The sequence below is a fragment of the Anarhichas minor genome, unplaced genomic scaffold, assembly GCF_050575085.1.
Source record: "Anarhichas minor isolate MPS153535 unplaced genomic scaffold, ASM5057508v1 ptg000136l, whole genome shotgun sequence".
NCBI lineage: Eukaryota > Metazoa > Chordata > Actinopteri > Perciformes > Anarhichadidae > Anarhichas > Anarhichas minor.
Window position 1 is genome coordinate 4,505,957 of NW_027466582.1, and position 21,051 is coordinate 4,527,007.

General features: G+C 41.7%; 1 protein-coding gene across 4 annotated transcripts in view; it reads right to left on the reverse strand.

The window, feature by feature from the left end:
* The window catches only part of akap7 (A-kinase anchoring protein 7), a 35,190-nt gene extending 16,377 nt beyond the window's left edge, over positions 1-18,813 (reverse strand). Inside the window, exons 1-10 of one of the 4 annotated variants that reach the window (XM_076083962.1) lie at positions 18,667-18,811; positions 18,210-18,320; positions 17,901-18,132; positions 17,045-17,197; positions 16,796-16,956; positions 15,756-15,892; positions 13,237-13,397; positions 11,056-11,168; positions 10,020-10,066; positions 9,616-9,716 (exon numbers count right to left, since the gene is read on the reverse strand). In XM_076083962.1, the coding sequence (XP_075940077.1) occupies positions 9,616-9,716; positions 10,020-10,066; positions 11,056-11,168; positions 13,237-13,397; positions 15,756-15,892; positions 16,796-16,956; positions 17,045-17,197; positions 17,901-18,102 (1,075 nt within the window). In that variant the 5' untranslated portion in view covers positions 18,103-18,132; positions 18,210-18,320; positions 18,667-18,811. Of the gene's footprint in view, positions 1-8,850; positions 8,901-9,615; positions 9,717-10,019; positions 10,067-11,055; positions 11,169-13,236; positions 13,398-15,755; positions 15,893-16,795; positions 16,957-17,044; positions 17,198-17,900; positions 18,133-18,209 lie in introns of those variants that run through there. The other 3 variants (XM_076083961.1, XM_076083958.1, XM_076083960.1) reach the window with 3 other exon arrangements.
* Positions 18,814-21,051: the final 2,238 nt, after the last annotated feature.

The window sequence follows — 21,051 nt, forward strand, 5'->3', positions numbered from 1 at the left end:
GTTTATATGAAGAGACAGCGGACACTACTGTGTGTGTGTGTGTGTGTGTGTGTGTATATATAGAGGGGGAGGGGGGGGGGCTCCAGGCTCCACCTTCCCCTCGTTATCCTAGCTTGAATAATGGTTGTAGAATAAAGCCGGCAGCTGCTGCCTGCGGCTTGTACCTTTGTTATTTATGAGACCCGTAATGTTCTTTTGTGGCGGACAAATATTCCCAGAGAACATTTATTTTTTAAATCCCTTATCAAAAACAGGTTAATTTCAATGTCACGTGTGGTTAAGATGACGGGAGGTCAGGGGTGAGGGTCAAGGGACTATGGAGACACGCCGAGAGCAGTTTGACATTTAGATTCGGTCGGTCTCGTATTATTTTGTTATCTTGTGCGGTGCAGTCCAGAAATGCTGCAAATGTAATGAATAATAGATACTGCAGCGTGGTATTCACATCCTGAACCTCACCGAGCCTGACCGGACGGTGTTGGGTTGGTTCAGGCTGATATGGTCTTTAAATCCCACCTGCCTTGAATGAGCTCTGGTTGTGTTTTTACTCGCTGGCATAATGAGGAATACTCTTCTAACCACGTGAGAGTGCTTCTTGACTTCCGAGTTTGCTGTCAAAGCCTGAAAATAAAGACAATTAGACAAAAGAAAAGCGCTATTTTGAGATATTTGTAGAGGTTATTCTTTAGGTATCTCATCGTAGACGACATTATATATCTTTGGGATTTTAACTTTAGCCTTGACCATTTTAACTGCATTAACATTAACATGATAGTTTTGTCTATTATCTATTGATAGCTCATCTAGTTAGCTTGTAAGCTAAATCTAGTCTTGCCTTTGACCCCCTAAAATACGGGATTCCCAAGCCGAACATGAGGATCAGAGTAAGAGTGACAGCATTCATTCATGAATCCTTGTTTGTTGTGATCATGCTGCATGTCAGACATTCCTCATCACACTTTGTTAACACACAGGAGCAGCAAAGTGTGACGAGTAAACGGTGAATAATTCAGTGTTTTGGTGCAGCCATACACTAACCAACAATAACTGACTAGTCAGCAGCAGTTTTCCCTCATTCTCATCAGCATACCTCAATCGAGGCTTTATCGACGCTGGCAGCATCGCTTGGTTATTTGCGTAGTGAAAGTAACTGAGACATTTTTATGTGACACATGTTGTGGTGCCTACAAAGGACCGACTTTCCTTCTCTCTCTCTCTCAGCTCAGCACTTCGCTGTGATGTAACGGCCTCAAACGAGCGCTCACAGTCGGAGCTGGGTTTAGTCTGGCAGCACGAGCTGCTCGCGCTGATTGAAAGCTTCATTGACAGCAGAGAAGTGATGCTGAGCTTCATCCATCTCTCGCATCATAACTCAGAACTAAGAGTCAACAGAGACCATCAGCCTGTGAGATTGAATCGATTTACAAAAAGATAGCAATAGCTGCTGTTTGTGAGGGAAAAGTATGCTGCTGTTAAAATACTTAATTTATAAGTACAATTAATTCAATGAAGTTCGTCAAGTTACTTTAAAAAAGCAGCTCTTTACAACTCAGTTTCCCATTCACATTCTGGAGAAGACTCACACACCTAAAAACTCACAAGAATAACTCGTCACAAATTAATTCGCAAGAGCCTTTTGTAGAAGAAGTAGTTTGTGGTCGTATTAAAAGTATGATTTTCTTCCCCCAATGATTCACTTTATAAAATAAAGATCTACTTATATCGGGACCAGCTGATAAATGTAGTCCGTTTTGTTTGTTTCAAAGTGTCGTACTGTGTGCAACGATGAGGATGCAGGTAGAAGGTGATGAGCGACACTCTTCTACCAAAAGGTTCACGCCTCCTCGACATCAACCTTCACCAGAGTCCTTGAGTAAAACAACGAATCACCAACGATTCCAGGGGCGCTTCAAGAAGCCCTCAAGAGGAGGCCTCGTTAGAACGCACTTCCGCTCTGCAGGGCTGATGAGGGATGACAAACGGAGGATGAGGAGACGTTGGTGTGAAGAGCGAGGGAGATGTTAACGCAAACAAGCACGCACACACACACGCCGTACAATGCAGCACAATACGCAGCGAGCTCAGCTGTGTGAGCAGACAGTGGAGGCGCGTCTCCAACAGCAGCATTCAGCTCACAGCTGCCACTTCTCACACGCAGCTGCATCCACTGCTATTTGAGGGGCTCAAGTGTCGTCATCGACGAGGCCGAATTGCTATCGAGCGTCAATCATACCATTTCCATATGTGTACATGAACACATCTAATTGACTTGTGCTTTTTAAAATAGGTGCGAATCAGCTTATATTCATTATCCAAAACACATTAATCAGAACCAAGCAGCGCTTTCATAACTAACATGTCATTTGTGGATATTTTAACTTTAGTGCACGTTTGTTTCCTGCACGTTTAATCATAAAACCCTAATTAACCCAGTAGAGTAGACCAACGAGTACATTTAAGACATTAAACATTCAGCACACTTTCATAAAAGGCCTTGAGAAAGAGAGAGAGGGAGAGAAAGAGAGAGCGAGCACTGCAACAGTGTTGACTTTGTTCGGCTGAAGGTTAACTCATAGTGCCTCAGTACTTAGTCACAGGACAGGTTATGCACACAGAGAGCACAAGACAGCCAGCCGTATGTTGCAGATAACAGGGCCTTCAGTCTGCTCTGGTGATAGTATGCCTCACTGTTTATTGTAATACTTATACATGCACGTACGAAACAACAGCAAGGGATGCACACGGCAGGACGTGCGAGCACAAAAACAAGCACCACGTGAGTGTGTTGTGAATAATGTTAAGACTGTGTGGAGCATTTCTACAAGACAATTAAACCGATGTAGCCAAACAGTCACCGTCTACTTTTACGACGTAAGATATTTATTTAGTGCGGGCATCAACACCTGGTCATGTATTCATGTCTTCCAAATGTACACAAATCAAACCACAGCTCGTCTATCCATCCATCATCACCACATACACACTGAACGTCATTCTGGTTCTTCTCTGGCCAACAGTAAAAGGCCCATTTTACATCATACAAATTATACAAGATAGAAGAATTATGAATTGGTCCTAATGTTAACCATTAAAGTACCCGGACAACTTAAGTAACTGTCTTATTTTAGTTATAGCTGTAGCTTTATTATCATTAAAAGCCTGTTTGCTTAACTGAACACGTGTCTCTCTCACTCACTCACACATACACACACACACTACCGGCTTTGCTTTTGCCGTTTACTGGTTTATTGCGTTGTACTGATTCGGTGAACATGCATTCATGCTCCACCAATGTTCTCTTACCCTCCAGTAAACAAACCATCCATTCAGTTGGCTGCTGTGAATGTGACCGACTGCTCTGTGGTATTTCTGTTTGCTCATCCCGGCTGTTCAGGTCGTTAAAGCTCCTCCGAATCAATCCTGCAGTTTACGGCTGTGGGGTTTCTCCGTTACGACTGCTGTGGGTTCGCATTTCTACCACAATCTCGAGGCTGTTTGCGATATTTACACAGCCTCTAATTCGATTTGAGTCAGAAAACTGTGAACAATGATACTTTTAGGATTCGTTTTTTATATTTGTTGTATTTCTAGTTTTATTGTGGTGGGTTTATTGTCATGACCTGAGGGACCGTTCTTCCTTTCTAAACCTTCATCCAATCTTCCTCCGTCTGCCGTGACCCACGCCGGCCTCCTTTTAATATCAGACCTCAACTCCCTCGTCTGTTTAATGTCACCTTCAATCAGACTCTCAATGTTCTCTCGCCGTTTGTCTGGCCATCCTATCTGCTCGTCTCATCTAGTCGGTCTGTTTAATTCTACTGCCAGCCTATTCTCCTCTCCCCATACTCATTCATCATTTGTGTTTAATCTCACTTAATCCACGCTCTATCCTCTTCGATCTCTCTCACTTGTCCTTCCATCCTCCTATCTGCTAAGTCACTGTTGTCCCCTTCTTCTTTAGCCTTTCCCCCTTGTTGTCCTTTCCTCTCTCAGCTACTTATCCTTGTCAGGTGCTTATTGTTTGCTGCACTGAATGCAGATTTAGATAGCATGACATAAGACACAAGCCTACAATGCACAGGCTTTGCTCTTAATGCTTTACGAATATTATTCAGGGTCGTACAGATGCTTAATGGCAACCCATGCCACGTGATATTTGTGTCTTTGCTTCCAAGATGTTGTGGCGGTCGTCTTCCACTACGACACGAGACAAAAACAAAAATGTCACACCTGTCGGGCTGTTGTCGGGCAGATGTTGCGAGCTCTGACTGCAGCACTGTGTGACACAGCCGGCTCAATGCAGTCAAGGTGTGAGAAGTTTGAAGTTAATGCGACATTCACTCAACGCCGTCAGAATGGGAAAGACAGGAACGCGGTTTCCCGACTTGGGATTGTTTTATGAATCGCCCCATTGGTAGCCTTGTAAACATATAATTTAAAAAAACTAAATGAGTAACTTTGGCAGTGTGATGTATTTTGAGTGGCTTATTAACCAGCAAACCCAAACAAGCTGTGCATAGATCATTCTAAATTAGCTGAATCAACCGCATTAGTGCAGCAGATGTTCATGCCAGTGACGGAGGCTTTGCAGTCTGTTTCCAACTGTTCGTTGACATTTAGGTTCTTTTTCACTAAGTGGGAAAAATCTGTGACTCTCGTTATGACATCATAAATGATAAGACTTAACCGGCCAACCAATGACACAGACTTCTATAAATAAAAATAGCTCTACGCCTGGTAAACTACCGTTAATATTTCTTCCCCTTGAAGAGTATTTTCTTTTGAAGCTATGAAATGACATCCGGCTCAAGCGTGTTAAAACGCTGTGCTGCTATCATCAAACAAACGTCTGTAACGCCTCTGTGGTTTAAGATGCACGTATGCAAGTTCTGTCCCAATGCATCCGAAAGTCTTAATATAACAATGACACGCTGTTAATGCAAAGTGAAGAGAAAAAGGGGGGGAAATGAGCTGCAATGTCCCAATAATTAATCAACAGTTACTCTACGGTGCTTGCACTAGAAATCACATTTTAAAATCCAATTCTTCACGCAGATGTTTTTTAACCAAATTAATTTCATCAATTTAATCCAATTCCCCGAGCCTTGTTTTTTTAAATATCGAGAGCATCATCATTTTTATATCTTAAAAACAGAGTAAATGTATATTTACTCGTGTTCTCCGTCCTGCAGAAGGAGCTCCCTACAGAACCCTCCGTGCAGGTTTATAGTTCATGGTCACGGTTCAAATTGGGACGCAGGATGCTTTCCCTCGTCAGCATTTTCCTCCTTATTACTGCCAACACGTTCAGCCTATTTACGGCGGTCTAGTGTGTGTTCCCTCTGAACCAATCCAATGACTTTTTACACTACATGTCACAATGAAGGCCTCAACAACCATTAACCGCTAGAATATTGGTGTTCCGAATGCTGCAGTTTAATATTTCACCAGGAATAAATTAGCCCACTTAAATGCAAATTAGCAAATTGCGTCATCGTGGCTGGCGACTGGAAAACGAGCGCTGCCAAAGACCCGTCGTATAGGAAGCAGCCGAGCAGCACAGTCCGTACAGAAGTGAGCGACCTTATATCACGATAAAAATACCAAAAGGTCACAGAGCAACAAACCACCTTCATCTGTCGGTGATGCTGTTCCAGTGCTCGTTGTTTGTGTTGGTGTGCACATATTTATGCATGTATTAATGCTGTACTGTGAATACCAAAAGGCCATGACAGGAGCTGCACCTACCGCTCTACCGGAAAAATAATTATCTCCACTTTACAGATCAGCTGGAAATGTCAGCTGATCTGTTACCGTGTAAGAACACAAACGAGTAAAGACGAGTTACTCATGACACGGCATTTTCCAGTTCATCTCTCAAATAGTTTTTGGCCTTTCTACACACTGGCTTTCCAGAGAAAACGTTTTCCTGCTAACTGAACGGAGTTTAAACATTACCCAGAAGTCCTTTAGAAGCGACGTGACAAGCGAGGAGACTTTGTCATCACAGCGCGGATATATTATCCATCTCACAAACACGCGCTCCTTTAATTACCGCCATTCTTTTTGCTTACATTAAAGCAGCGCGTGGGATCAGAATGAGATGAGACTTAAGTGTGTTTTTGTGTCCGACGTATAAACTTTCATCCATCTGTCTAAACAGAAGCGGCAGCACAATACTTCATGCTATTTCTTTCCTCAGCACTTAGAGCAGAGGAGAGAGAGAGAGAGAGAGAGACAACCACGCAGTGTGGCTTTTTAGTTAAACTTCAGCTCATTGTTTCACAAGACGGCGGCATGATGCAGCATGTGATCCAGGCTGACTGTTTGTGATTCTGTTTTACTGATTTACTACTTTGCTGTTTTTAGCCACAGGTGTTGGCCAAATCCACTAGTGTCAAGATTTTAAGGATTATAACTTTGATGAGAAAATCCCAAAACCTCCCGTCTTGTTTTTTTCACCATCCGTATGTTCTGGCCCCTCCCCCTCATCTCCACACACAATGATACCCTAGGTTGTGTATCACAGGCTCTGTTGTGGATTATGTTGTACAGTGGATTATAGGATTAACGTATACAGACATAATCAGACACTGACCAGCGTGCTCCACCAGATCGGTGTGACGAACAAGGACGTGGAGGAGGACAAACCCGGCAATAACTAACCGAGAGGTTTGACCTTCTCTGGTGGAACTTACACAGCTTGATAAATCTTTATTACTCCATCAAGGTCTACATTCAACAATAAGTCTATTGGCAGTGAGGCTTTATTCTACATACATTTACAGCTCTGTCATTCTTAAAACGTAGGTTTTGTGATAGACTGTGTTTTCCCACCTTCCATCCAGTTGCCGTTTTCCATTCATGAAAAATGTCTTCGTCAATCTAAAAACCACTGTATGCTTTGGAAGTTTGAGGACATATTCAGTCAACAACTACGGAAGGTAGCCTAGCTTGTGCAGTACATCTGGCTAAACCAGCAGTGCCAGTTTTTCCCAATAATAAAAAAGGTGCAAAAAGTTACTTTCCAATTTAAAAAGTTTAATTTTGTGTTGATTTTGGCGGCCCCTGTGGACAAAGGCGGTAGTGTTTTGTGTCCTAAAGATCTGCAGCTGCCAGACTCACTTTAGAAAACCTCTAACACAGCACAACAATATCTATCTAAGGTGGCAAACATTAGCAATTATCAGCAACTAATTATACCGGAACAAAGTGGTGGAAGTTCTCTGTAAACTGAACAGTACAACCAAAGCCCTACAAGGTAACACAACTCCCCATTCCATTCTCAAATGTAACACTTTGAAGTTTGTTTGAAGTGTCTTTAAATATTAAATCAGTTACTTCTTGTCCAAATATTTACTTTTCCAAAACCACTATTTGACATTAGCATAACCCCTCACGGCACTCATTTAAAGAGAAAACATTTTAGAGCCGGTTCACGGTGGTGAAGAACACCAGGAGCAAACAGTTGATATTTCATTCAAACTAAATCATGACTGGTGAGTTGCCTGCAAGCCAAATTAATCGGAGCACACAAGGCCAAATTGTCTCTGGCGCTGTGCTCACTCCACATAAAATGCGCTGTATTACATAAATTCCAGCAAACTTAATGAAGAACGCTGAGAACAAACACAAGAAAGCCGCCACAGAGCATTCCAACGTCAGAGAACTGGATGCACTGCTCAGTTTTACCTTTCATGCATTGAAACATATATATGTATATTGTTATGAAAAACACTTAAGACGTGTGAGGTAAACATCCTCCTGCTCTGTCGCTCACTCCCACTCCCACACACACACACACACACACACACAGTCGCTCTTTGTCTCTCACAGACAGCTCAGTGATCCACAAAACATTGTGACAGCCTCGTTCCACCCATGCTGACAGCCTCGCTCACACTCACGGCAATCAGTGCAGCTCCTTCACAGTGGGATTGTAGGAGTCCCTGTCAAGTGGCTTATGCGTACTTGGAGGTGTACGCTAATCCTGTTACAGTGTGATAATGTATTCATGCGTTTGTGGATGTTGGTGGAGATCCTGGGAGACACAATTGCACATAAACCCTGTTTTCCTAAATAAGATTAAAAAAGGCACGTTCAGCATGAATTTTATGTTTTTGTTGTATTTGACACTGCTGCTTTTAAAAAGGTGCGATATGTTTAAGAATTGGCCACATGCAAAAAACAAATAGGCGTCAGAATTTCACCTCAATAATGGCAACATATACTCTAAACTTACCAGTCACCAGTTGTAAAAACTAAAATAAAGCCAAATATTTACTAACAGCAGGGCAAGAATACGCAAAACTCGTCGACACTGTAACCTCTTCAATCTGTTGATAATGCTCATTTTTTTATGTTTCAAACTGAAATTCTGGCCAGATCTATTATATTGCACCTTTAAAAACTAAAATTATAAAAAAGGTACTCAAGTCACAATAGCACAACATTAAAGTTTATTTTGGCTAAAGGTAGTATAAAAGTATTTATTTGTTTTGGTACGTAGATCTTTGATCTATAAAAGCCACAAAGCATCCTTCTTATGTTCAATATTCTACCTCCACGTTCCTATTCGAATAACAAAGCAGTTTAATGATTAAAATGTGATTACAAACAATGATTTTTGCATTTCTTCCAGACACTTCTCATTAGCAAACAGTAGACATTGCATTTGCCATCATCACTGTCAATCGGTGTTGGCTTACGACAGTCACAAAGCACCAGCACTTGTTGCATCTCACATCCCTGTTGATTCCGCGTTGGCCAAACTGGACGAGATGCTGTTTGAAACCAGATTGGGACCGATACATTCATAATAATCATCTTTCCTTTAGAGAGCACTTTGACATCGCCCGTCTGGCTTCAACCCAAAGTCCGACAGCGGTCAACGGTGCCATCTGGAGTTCATGTGGAGCGACACAGCAACAATATCTACCGGGTCAATGTCAGTATGTGACAAAAAGTGAACTATTATCTCCACGCTTCACTGCTAGACCTCAGGATACTCACATCAGAACATAAACCCGCTCCACTCACATTCATTTGAATTAATTACGGCCACAACGTCAGGCCCATTAGCATCACATTCATTCAGCAGCCATTATAGAGCCGCTATTCAACAACGCTGGCAACTGTTGAAAGAACTGGGCAGCCATGATTTAATGGAAATGAGCTCTTGAGTATCCCCATGGTGTGTGATTAGGCCAGCTTGCTTCTCTTTTAGCTTCTGATAAGCACGTTAAGATTTATGGTGTTATTTTATATACTTATTTTAAAACTCACCTCCCAGGCACACAACAAGCACTCCCACCTTTGTTGACTGTTATGCAAACAGTCAACAACCTACCCTAAGTTATTCACAACTTTACACAACTTTGAAGCATCTTATCTGTCATCCAACATCATTGGCAGGAAATACAACACACAACAACTACAGCAACATATTTCCCCAAAATATGCCAATCTTGCCCCACTGCAACAGAAACTCATTGTTCTGTATGTGAGCAGAGGGCGCCCTCTGGGGGTCAATAATGCACCCGATAGCCAAATACTGCCTACACACACATGTCCCTGTGTGTGTGTGTGTGTGTGTGTGTGTGCGTGCGTACTAACCAAGTTGTAGTGACGTCTCAGTGTGGTAATATCCATCTTGTTGCTTCTTTTTCAACATGGAACAAAGATCCACCCGCTCAACTGTCTGGTCTCCAAAAAACCTGTGTTGCAGTGTTGCAATGAGACAGACAGAGTGACAGAAAGAAGGGAATAATACAAACATTATGCATTACTGTTAAAACATTTAAAGTGGAAAGACAATCATAGGGTCTTGAAGAATAAACCAGTGATTCACAAAATTGATTTAAAGAAATAGTTAAAATTGGATTCATGCAAACAGTGCAGTAGGTCTTTCCTGTTTGTCATTATTACACCTGAAGCATGAAGAATGGACAAATAATGTCCTCTGGACTGGTCAGTGTGCTTGGATGTCTGAACGGTTACACGACAGAACAAACACCTACTTGTTTGTATAGTTGGAGTAGAGAGCCGGGTCCACACGCTTTATACCCTGAGAGACACACAAAAGGGAAAATACTGTTAATGTCATGTTCATCACACTTTTTAAGACACGGGCATTCACTCTTGACACACACACACACACACACACACACACACACACACACACACACGGCCTGGGGTGGACAAGAAGCCGCCCAGCAGACGCCAGTCAGGATACAATGTCAACAGGTGTCAAAGGACAAGCTTATTTTCCTGTCCACCCCCCCCCCCCCCCCGCCTCTAATTTAAATCTTTATCCATTTCATACCCATTCTCTCAATCACGCCGCCATTTTCTGTTTCCCTTCTTCACATACCTTTCTCCTACTTCTGTGTAACTTCTCCCCCTAATCCACTCTAATATAACAGTTCAGAAACCATAAAATCTTATAAAATACCACAGCAGGCGTGTTGTTCACAATAGTAGTTTTGTCCGGAACAATAATTTGGCACTGCGACTGCGTATGAACGCTTAATTGGAGTAAGTAATACGATGCAAATCTATGTTGACATGATCCATTAAAAACAAAACCATGCTGTGCCAGTGCAACTCTATGCTCTTATTGATTCATTAAAATTAATTTATTATGCAACTACAGAAATTGTTGAATATAATGGGTTGTTTTGTTTTTTGTTTGGTGACTTAAATCACAACTTGGTCTTACAGTTCAAGTAGTTTATAGTCAAATCTATTAATTGTTTTCTGATGTGCACAATGCAAGAACTTCCCAGAGGCCCAGTGGGGAGCGACTCTCTGTATTTCTCTTACACTAGAAAGTAAAATGTGTTCAGCTTCTCCAACATGCCTACAGATTAAAAAACAGCTTGATACTAGAATTAAACTACAAACCTGTAGAAGATAATAAAAAAAAAACATTACAATCAGTTATATATTGGCAGTAAAATGTATGTTGGACTGATAATCATGTTGATAACATGCTAATTTACTGAGCATCTCTACCACTATAGAAGCTTAGTGTGTGTACGTGTGTGTGTGTACCTGGGATCGTAGTTTGGATGCTCTGGACAGCTTCATAATGGTGAGGTGGGGTTCAAACCCACGATTGCCTTCTTGCAGAAGACCCTTCTCCTCAAAATGGCTCCGCAACAGATCTGCAACACACAAACACAACAGAAGGTCATACAAGCAACCATTTTTATTGATAAGGCCAAAAGGAGGAATGTCAGTTATTATGTCAGTTGGCACAAACAGCGCAGACATAGATGGCACAGAATGTGTGTCAGAAGCTCTTTACTCACATATCACATGAACACATGACATGAACACATACACAAGAAGACCAGCAAGGACAAACACACACAAACAAAGACGCACACACCAGCTGATGAGGTTTAGAGGGAAACCATGGAGGTATTTTTAGTAGAGCAGCTCTACAGGGAGAGAAAGGCTAGTAGATAATCAATAAGAGTGGTGGAAGGAGCAGGCGAGAGGACAGGAGAGTCTGATTTCACGCCTTATCCTTATATTGCTTTTCCAAGGGTAACAATACGGACCTTTATCTTCTGATGTTGCCGTTTCATTTTTCACGTCAGGAATATTAATAAAACTTCGGGAAAGAAATCTGGAACTACTTGGCACCGTTCTTTATGACCGCTCTTTTTGTTTGACAAGCGTTTTGAAAGTGTCGACATGCTGCGGGTCATACAGGTGTTCAGAGAATGAGACTATACAGATGTGTTGCTGTGTTTTTGGGGCTGTTTTAAAGCCCAACTACTGCCATGTAAAGGCAAAATGTCACCGCCCAAACGTCAAGATCAAATCAGCAATTGAGCAAAATTGGTTCCTATTAATAGTTTCTCAACACACTTCACCTTTGCTGCAGCTCGCACTCCATCACTCAAGGGTTAGAGTTGATTGTGTTTGGTTGGGTCAATTATGGAGGGTCTGCCTGTGTTTGTGTCAGCTAAGAGGCACAGTTTGATGGGATAGATCCAGACTTTAACACTTTTTATGCTGCATGTTGAATGTCTAAGCAAGAAGAAGACACACCCTCTATCACTACCACACGCTTCTCTGGTCATTTAGTATGAAAAGCACATCACTACTGCCTAAGATTTAACTAAACCTGATAGCTGTGGTAATTACGTAAAACCTCAGCCCTTGTAGCTCTTTCTATTTAAAAGATTAATTTACTGCGTTTCCTATTCATATCAAGCCTCGAGATGAAATGCCTTTTGGGATTTGTCTCGGCCATCACCAACATGCCAAATGTAGTATTTGCTCTGCTCTGAGCAGTTAAGACACTGGATGAGCGGCTGGGACATTTCCTGTTGAGCCTGTGCACAGAAAAGCATGTGTCTACTTTTGCAAATCCCTGCCTGCATATTTCTCATTAAGCAATTATGAGTGCGTGTGCGTGTGTGTTGGTGTTGCAAGAGCACAGAATCCTCTTAGAAATGTTAGATTAGTGTTTTTGCCAAAGGCACAACACAAAAACACATAAATGCTTCTGCACACACCCCCACACTTGTACAGATAAAAAACAACAGACGTCATCAGATGAATGAATGCATGTCACATGCACAACCCCAGATGTGTGTGTGTGTGTGTGTGAATAGTATGCAGGTACACACACACACGCAGAAAATCATGCAAATACAATATAATTTGACCAGATCTACGAGGATGTCGTTACACTCAATATCAAATGAGTGCAAGTGGTTGACTATCAAGAACTCAAGCTTACATCCATCGACATCCATTATGTTCTTACGGTGTTATATTATAGTACAGGACCCGACTGAAGGGCCACAGGTAAGGTCAAACCATTCCGCCTGCTCCCCACAAGATCACCTTAACGCATGTCCACAAGAACAGGCAGGCTTGGACCACCTATGAACTTTAAATGAGAGTTAGCCCACTCACTTTACCACCGACAACCCCCAGAATATACCCCACGCTCCCTTAAAGCGGTCTAATCTGTGACCCGTAGCAAATCCCCCACGTCAGCGAGCATCCATAACAAAGACTACAAATCCTCCAACCAGCTGCAGTCCTCAGCTGACCCCGAGTTCAGACGTCCCTCCACCGGGACACAAAAGAGAACGTACAGTATCACATTAACATCCTCTGATGAAATGTTTCCCCTTAGTAATATACAGCACGGGTAGCACTGAGAAAACTACTATGATGAACAAAGTGTAATATAGTGACACTGACCTGCCACGCTGTCCAGTGTGTGTCTGTGTTCTCCGGGGGCCAGCCCAACAAACACCACCTCCTTCCTGAAGTGACCGATCCCTGAGAAGGGCAGCACCAGGTCCCGCCCACCCAGTAGCTCAGCCAATGACGGCTCGAACTGAGCCAGCACAGTTGCCGCCCTATAAGGAAATATACACATGAATTTACACACACAACACAACACACACACACACACACCAATTCACAACTTAATCCTCTCTCTCCCTCCCTCTCATATTACATAACGAGTGAATCTAGTGATTACTAATGACACAATCTTCTGCGTGATGCAGATTAAGCATCAGTATCGCCACATAAACATGGCCGACACGTTCCACAGCTGCATTGAGTTGTGTCTTTAAACCCTGGTCATGAAATGTTAGGACGACAACTTCACAATATGAAATGTACTTTTTATTTTTAACCACATATTCAACATGGGAATTAGTTTTTCACAGTTCTTCTAGTTTACCTAAAATACTAGAAACTGGTCGCATTTTTCCTCAATGGAGACACTACTTTGGTTAGTACTTTCTGTCTTTATACGGGTGATTATAACATAAAAAATATAAGCAATGAGATGATTAACTTAAGTGGGACAATATGACCATTCACATCACAATTTTTGGGGGGGATATTGCAATGTAAAGTAATGAAACGTATGTCAAAAAGTCTAAAGGAGGCAGTCTTATTCTGATTATTAATTGTAATAAAAGCCTCAGACTACATTATAAACTACATTCTATCCTCAGGCACTGTCCTCCTTCAGCAGTGTTTCATCAGAGGAATATAAACCTAGAACATTTGCAGGCGTATCAACAGGTTTTCCTGAAAGTACGGAGAGGAAGAGATAAGACAGGAGCAGCAGTAACGTGACATGTTGGTGATTAGTCACTGCAGAACTCTGCATCCCCGTCTTCAAGCAGTAACTTATGTCTGTACAAAACAAACATGAGCAAGACCTTGTTTCTGGTGTTGTGATAATGTACATGGTCACAGAGACTGAATGGGAAATCCGACTATGGCAGTTAACTAATTTACGGGATACTCTTCATGTTTGAAGTTCAGTATTTTAGCTGTAGTGTGTTGTATTCTGGGGGAGCAATAAGGAAAATGGAGAGACCAGGACAAGACAAAGAGAATTAATTCTACTCTATCCTAAATTACAGAACAGACATAACGATTAGTCAATGTGCAGCACAGAAAAACATCTTAAACGGCTCGTCTTATCTTAAAGTTTCAAAGGAAGGAGAAAATCTATCTTCCTAATATAAAAGCACTTCCTAAACTCATTACCGGTTCCTATCCAGCGTTCCTTCAGTTTAACGCTTAAGAATTTAACACCAATTGTACAAAATCCAAAGTTTAACTTGCCGATGTAGGCTGTCTTGTCGGAACTGGGTGCAGTTTCAGAGTCCACCAACATTGTGCGGAATAAGTCTCCTACTCCCTCATTTGACTTGTATGGATTGTGTTTTGTTATCGTCACATTTTAAAATTGTTAGGTCAGAAATAAAAATCCTACTTCTCACATTTTTAAGACCTTTTAAAGGCTGATTTAAGACATTTTAATACCAATTAAGGCCGTATTTTTGGATTAATAAATCCAATGCCTTTTGCAATCATCCTATCTCAGACCTCTCCTCCTCACTAGAACTGTAAATTTGATTCTTTAATCACCACTCGTCCGGTCATGCCTGTATATAATTAGAATGTGCCGGTCGTTCATAAAATCAACGGCTCTCACTTGTCACTGTGAGGAGTCTGAGCACTAAACATATCGATGGAAACCTTTGTAGTTTAATATATACAGAATATATATAACAGCGTGATTAAATGGTTTTAGTAGCCTTCCAATCATTGTGTGTGTTTGTATTGTTCCCCATCTTCATTGTCATACAGATCTAACAACAGTGCTGCTGACATTTTCTGCAGTTATTTTGAATCAAGGACAGGCTCTATGTCGCCCTAATTTGGGATTCTCTTAATTAGGACGGTTCTGTAAAAGCTACATTTCTTACCTAAAATAACATATGTTTCTGTAATACTGACAATCCTAAATGTCATCATAAACTGGGATAAGATTTTCTGTAATGAGGTCTGTGTGTGTGTCAAAAAGCGTATTAGTAATCATATGCATGCATGTGTACATAAAGAGGGGGACAAATCAACAATGCAATATATACGGTGGTCTGCAATCACATACAGTAGCACCGGTATTGGATTACATTTTGTTCGACTATCTGAACTTTGAACCGTTTTGTTTCCCGACAGCTCAGACTTCACCAGTTAATGGACTGTTTAACATTCAAGTAACGACACGTGTTCATGTTGTTGTGCTTGTGAATTTATGGCTCTAATTATAAGCAATTTGGTGCGCACCACTCTTCATAATGTAGGATTTCTGCAAATTACAGGATACATTAGACGGCTCAATATACTGTGTGTATGCTGGGATTGTTTGTATGTTTGTGTTCATTGTGTGTGCGTCCACTCACAGGTCTACTTGCTCCTGACTGGCGAGATGAGTGACTAACAGCGTGATGTGGAGAGTTGGGACGGGGAGCATGGCTTTGGCCAATCGGGGCTCCTGCTGAAGCACCGCCTCCTGGACCTCGCTCACAGCTGAACTGATCTGTCGTTGGATACATTTAATTAGCAGCAGCCGGCAGACGCTGTCACACACATGAACTGGCTGTTCTCTGTCTCTGGTCCTACCCCTCCACTCCTCTTGGTATGGACGGGGGGGAAGACTGAACGGAGGAGAAACTGGAGCAACTTCTGCCGTTCAACATCACAGCTGAGGCGTCAATAGATGAGGACCATCAATGTTCATTCAGAGGAGCTTTTGAGTCAGTAAGCATTCAAATTTCAGAGTCATCATCTCTCAGGTAATTGACCTGAATTCAGAGTTTTTATCCATTATAGATCGAGCTACACTGACCATGACCAAGTGTCAGACACTAAATTCATCAAAGACAGATGGAGAGAACAGATCATTTAAAGGGTTTCTGGTTCTCTTATCTCCTCTAGTATAGTTTAGCAACCCACACGGATGTTTTTCGTGAAGGACGACACCAACGTCTTTGTATGTTTTGGTCAATTTACTACAAATCTTTAGCAAATTACTGCCAACTGTCCAAATCATACCTTTACACTTTGAATGCTGTTTTTACAACCTGCCATGCATCCACACATTTCCATTTATTCTAGCAGTGTGGAGATAAACTTGAAAGACTTGAAACATGCTTATGATACAGATAATCCATCACAATGATTATGGAAGCACATATTTTTTGTAAAGTCTTTTGAGCAGGCGGTTGAGTTGCAACCATGAATGATATTGGGAATTTGGAAGCTACTTATTAGAAGTGAGAGAATCACGCGATTTATAATTAGGCTGATCAACTGTAAATGAACTGGCAAAGCTTAGATATAGAGAAGTATCTGCAGTTTTGTAATAAACGGGACACAATGTGCACAAACTTCAGCATGATCCTTAAAGTACAGCAAAGTGAAGAGACCAGTAATTCATCACCTGTGTGTTGGTGATGGGGATGGAGACAAAGTAGTTGGGTCGTTGGCTCTCTTTCTCTTTCTTTTTCTTCTTCTTCTCTGCGTCCTCTTCGCTGTCCACTCGCCCTCCATTGTCTCCTCTCTTCCTCTTCCTCTCTTTCTGGGTCGACTCTGAGTTGGAAACTAGACAACAAGGGGCGAGCCAACTTTATATTTAAAAAAGGAAAAGTGAATTCTAGAGTTCATCAAAACATATTAAGAACATGCATACATGCAAGCTCTTTCCATGTAGTGGGGCTGGTCACAGAAAACGGAAGCTCCGACATTAACGTATCCAAAGTATCAGCCGACTTGAGCTGTTTCTTCTTCAATTTCTGCCTCGCCCTCTTTATCTTCCTCCTCATCTGCCTCTCGCTTGATCCTGCTTGAGAGATAAATTACAATATAACAAACACACATATTGTATATGTATGAACATGAATAGGAGAGCACTCATACACATGGGGTGCATGGGCATGGTTCAGGAACACAGTATACTTGTCCCATGTGGCTTTTTCCTTAAGATATTGATTAGGCGCACCAAAAAGACAACTATACACTCAGTGTGCTTCACTAAAGCTTTTGGAAATGGTTCACAACAAGATGAAGCAATATCTTATACACTTTAAGTGATTTAATTGGATAAAAAAGGGAAACAAATGTCATGACGTGACTGATGGAGGGATCATTTCTCTTTTGAATTGAGAACCACTAACAAAAATAATAATTGCATCTAATGAAGCAATTCTGAACAGGAGTACTAAAGATTTAATAATAGCACACAGTCTTCTTGGACTTTAATTGCACACAAATTGTTATAATCAGGAAGGTGTTGTAGAGCTTCTTAACAGGCTTCTATACGTTTTACAAACCACCAAATGTCATCGTACTTTCAAATATTTTTCCAGCACAATTAGACTCCATCCGCCCATCACTACTGTAACCTCCATCCATCCATCCCTCTGGTACAAAGTGCCACTGCGTAAGTTGTTTTTTTCCGAGCGTACCCAAGTCAAATAGTTTAAACAAGTGCTGAATTAAATTTTGGCAAACCCCCGGCAGCGTCTCAGGCAGTCAGTTGTACTCACCCGGCTCTGTGGAGGCGCTGGTGTCTTGAGGGACCTTCATGGTGACTGCATCCACCTGACCTGGACTCATCTTCTTCCGCTCCTTATCTTCTGTCCCAGTCTCCTCTCTAATCAGAGCTTCTTCACAACCACCACCACCCTCCTCACCATCACCTGAGGCAGGTGTGGTCTCTTTGCCATAGGAGACACTGGCTGGCTGCATGTCACACACTGTTCGCTGATACAGACAGGACTAAAACAAAGAGGAACGACCATCAACCATCATCATATTGCACTGTTTCTTTCTTTTAAAGACTTTCATTTAATTACCTTTAGTCGGAGCACGTGTGCAGATAGCTTCAGCGCGGAGACGTTACAACAGTGACTGGTGGATGTGGGATGCAGCCTCCGGAGTGGGAGTTCATTGACAGCAAAACAACTCTGTAAACGAACGATTTTCGAACACGTCGATCTAATAATCGGTCTCAACAGAACGCGACCGATGAGCATGACACACAACGAAGTGGGACAAACTTTAGCTAACAGCTGGCTAGTTGCAGAGACATAACAAGCTAACTTAACTACAGCTAACCTGGCTGCAAAACGGATATAAGTAGCCTAAAACTCTCTTCGGGATAGTTACCGATGAGAAGCTTCTAAGTACAGACATTATTTGCCTCCCTGTAGCTAACAGCTGTTCAAAGTAATCACACAGCCATGCAGTGAGTTATCTGTTGAGCTAGCTAACAGTTAGCTAACTGGTGTGCACCAAATTAGCTTCACGAACCGGAATATCATTTTTGGTAACTTGTCATTGCGTTGTTGGTGCAGAAAGCTCGTTGGTGGCAGTCTGTCAGAAATATTCCTCGAAATAAATAACGGAAAATAACACAACGCGCGCTAACTTGGAATGCCGACTGGAAGCAGTTTGTAAACAATGTCCAACTTCCGGCCTGGTTTTTCAGAGGAAAATAGCTTTTCTCTTTCCAGAATAAAAGCATCGGGCGCTTGACCTAGCAGATGAAGCTGGTTCTGTCCACGTGTAACCTCTGTGAGATGTCTCCTGGCTAAATGAATCTCTTGGTGCTGGTCAGGCTTGTGGTAACAGCAGGTTTATTCCACATCTGCATATATGACAAAGGACAACAGTTCATCACTTGTGGACAACAGCGCATGCTCTAGTAATGAATCCTCCGTTGTGTTCCGGATTACCCATTTTGAAATACACTAACACAGTGGTATTATGATACAGTGATCGTATAGTGGGTTTAATTTCATGTAAATAAAATAGCCGAAATAGAAATTGTCTCTCTCTTAAATGTATGAGGAGAAATACAAAAAAATATATAACCAAAAATATATTTACACAGATTTCTCACACTGGACTGTTACCTTTTTTTAAAAGTATTTTCCATTTTATAATAACAATTGTGTAAATGAATAAACATGTAGACTATAGAAAATACTCCATCTGCATGTTTAAAATAGTATCACACTCTATAGAACAACATACTGTAACATACCTGCATATATGACAAAGGACAACAGTTCATCACTTGTGGACAACAGCACATGCTCTGTTCAGAAAGACGGCATCACGTTAATGTTAGCTAGCTATACCGGAGACATTTTTACTGGCAATAAAACACATAAAAAACGATTACTTAACTTAATGAAAACATGACGAATATAACCTAAGACAAATAATATACAACAAAATAAAGCCAGCTCAGCTCTTATGTACTTTTAAAGTTAGTTAACATTATATTGTCCACGGACATTCACGGACCCGTAGTAATGAATGGGTTCAGGATTACCCATAGTCCTTTGCGTCTACTATTCAGTGCAGGTACAAATTTACAACAGCAGGTGGCGTAGTGTTCCCATTTAGCGGGAACCTTTTCAACTATATTACACACGCAGGTCCATAAGGTGCTCACCAGTTCTACCAGCGGACCACAGGCGGTTTTTACGGCCACAAGTGCCGCTTCAAACACTTTAACGGAGAGTAAACGGTGTTTTTGACTGTCGTTGGTGGATTGTCTCCAAGTGTCCTACGGAGCTAATGAAGTTAGCATGCTAGCAGCAAGTAAACGGACCCGAACGTAACCTAGCAACACAGCGCAGCTCAGAGTGAGCGAACCGTTTTTAACGGTTAGTTTGTCTGGAGGAGAAGTTTCTGTGGGTTAGTGAAGATGTCTAAAGTCCAAATGCTGAGATGTTTAGTCAACCAGCGACTAACTGCGGCTGCTGAGGAGATCTTTGGTCTGTTTGAAAGAACCATAGCGGAGTACAAGGAGGAACTTTCTCGTTCAAAAGAGGAGAACGAGCGACAACAGAGGCAACTGCGCGCTGTTTTCATCCCTCAGCTCCGGTTACACAGAGCAGGTTGGTTCACTGTTTATTCTCTCAGCTTCTTTATGACGGAAAATATTTACAATTTGTTCTCTTTGATAACACCACGTGGATTTTGCAGCTTGTTGAATTCTAAAATGATTCATATGTTCATGGTCACATAAGAGTTTATTAAACATTAAATTATCTGGGTCCATTGCAACAATGGAAAGGGGGTGCAGCGTATGGCGGTGAAGGTTTGAATGGGAGCACTGACTATAACATCCAGCTGTTATCACAACACCAATGTACAAAATCATCACAGAACACTGCTCCCTAAAATATAACAGTTTATATGAACAATACTGATCATAAATCAATAATATACATCAACAAACATCAAACAATTACAATCATACTTCCTAAAAGCAACAAACAATCGTGTGTGTGTGTGTGTAGGAGGGGGTGGGGGGGTTCAACCTCGACCTACTAGGTTCCTGAGAGCAGACGACGTTTATTGGTTCAGATTGTGTCATTGTTGTTATTGTCACATTTCAGTTTCATCATCTTTACGTGGATGTTCTCTCTGGCTGACTACCAAGGTGGAGTGCTATTGGTTCAGAAACGATGATGCACGTCCACGGTTACGTTGTGAATGCTTCTGAAGGTTCTATCCACTGTTTCTACGCTGGCAGGTTTACGTACATTAGTCAACAATAACTGCCCACATGATCACATCTCAGCCGGACTTTATGGACGATGCAGGTTCTTTGAATACTTCTTAACAATGTTGGGTAGTGCCACACTTTTTTTTTCTGTTTGGTAACTGTGCACAGGG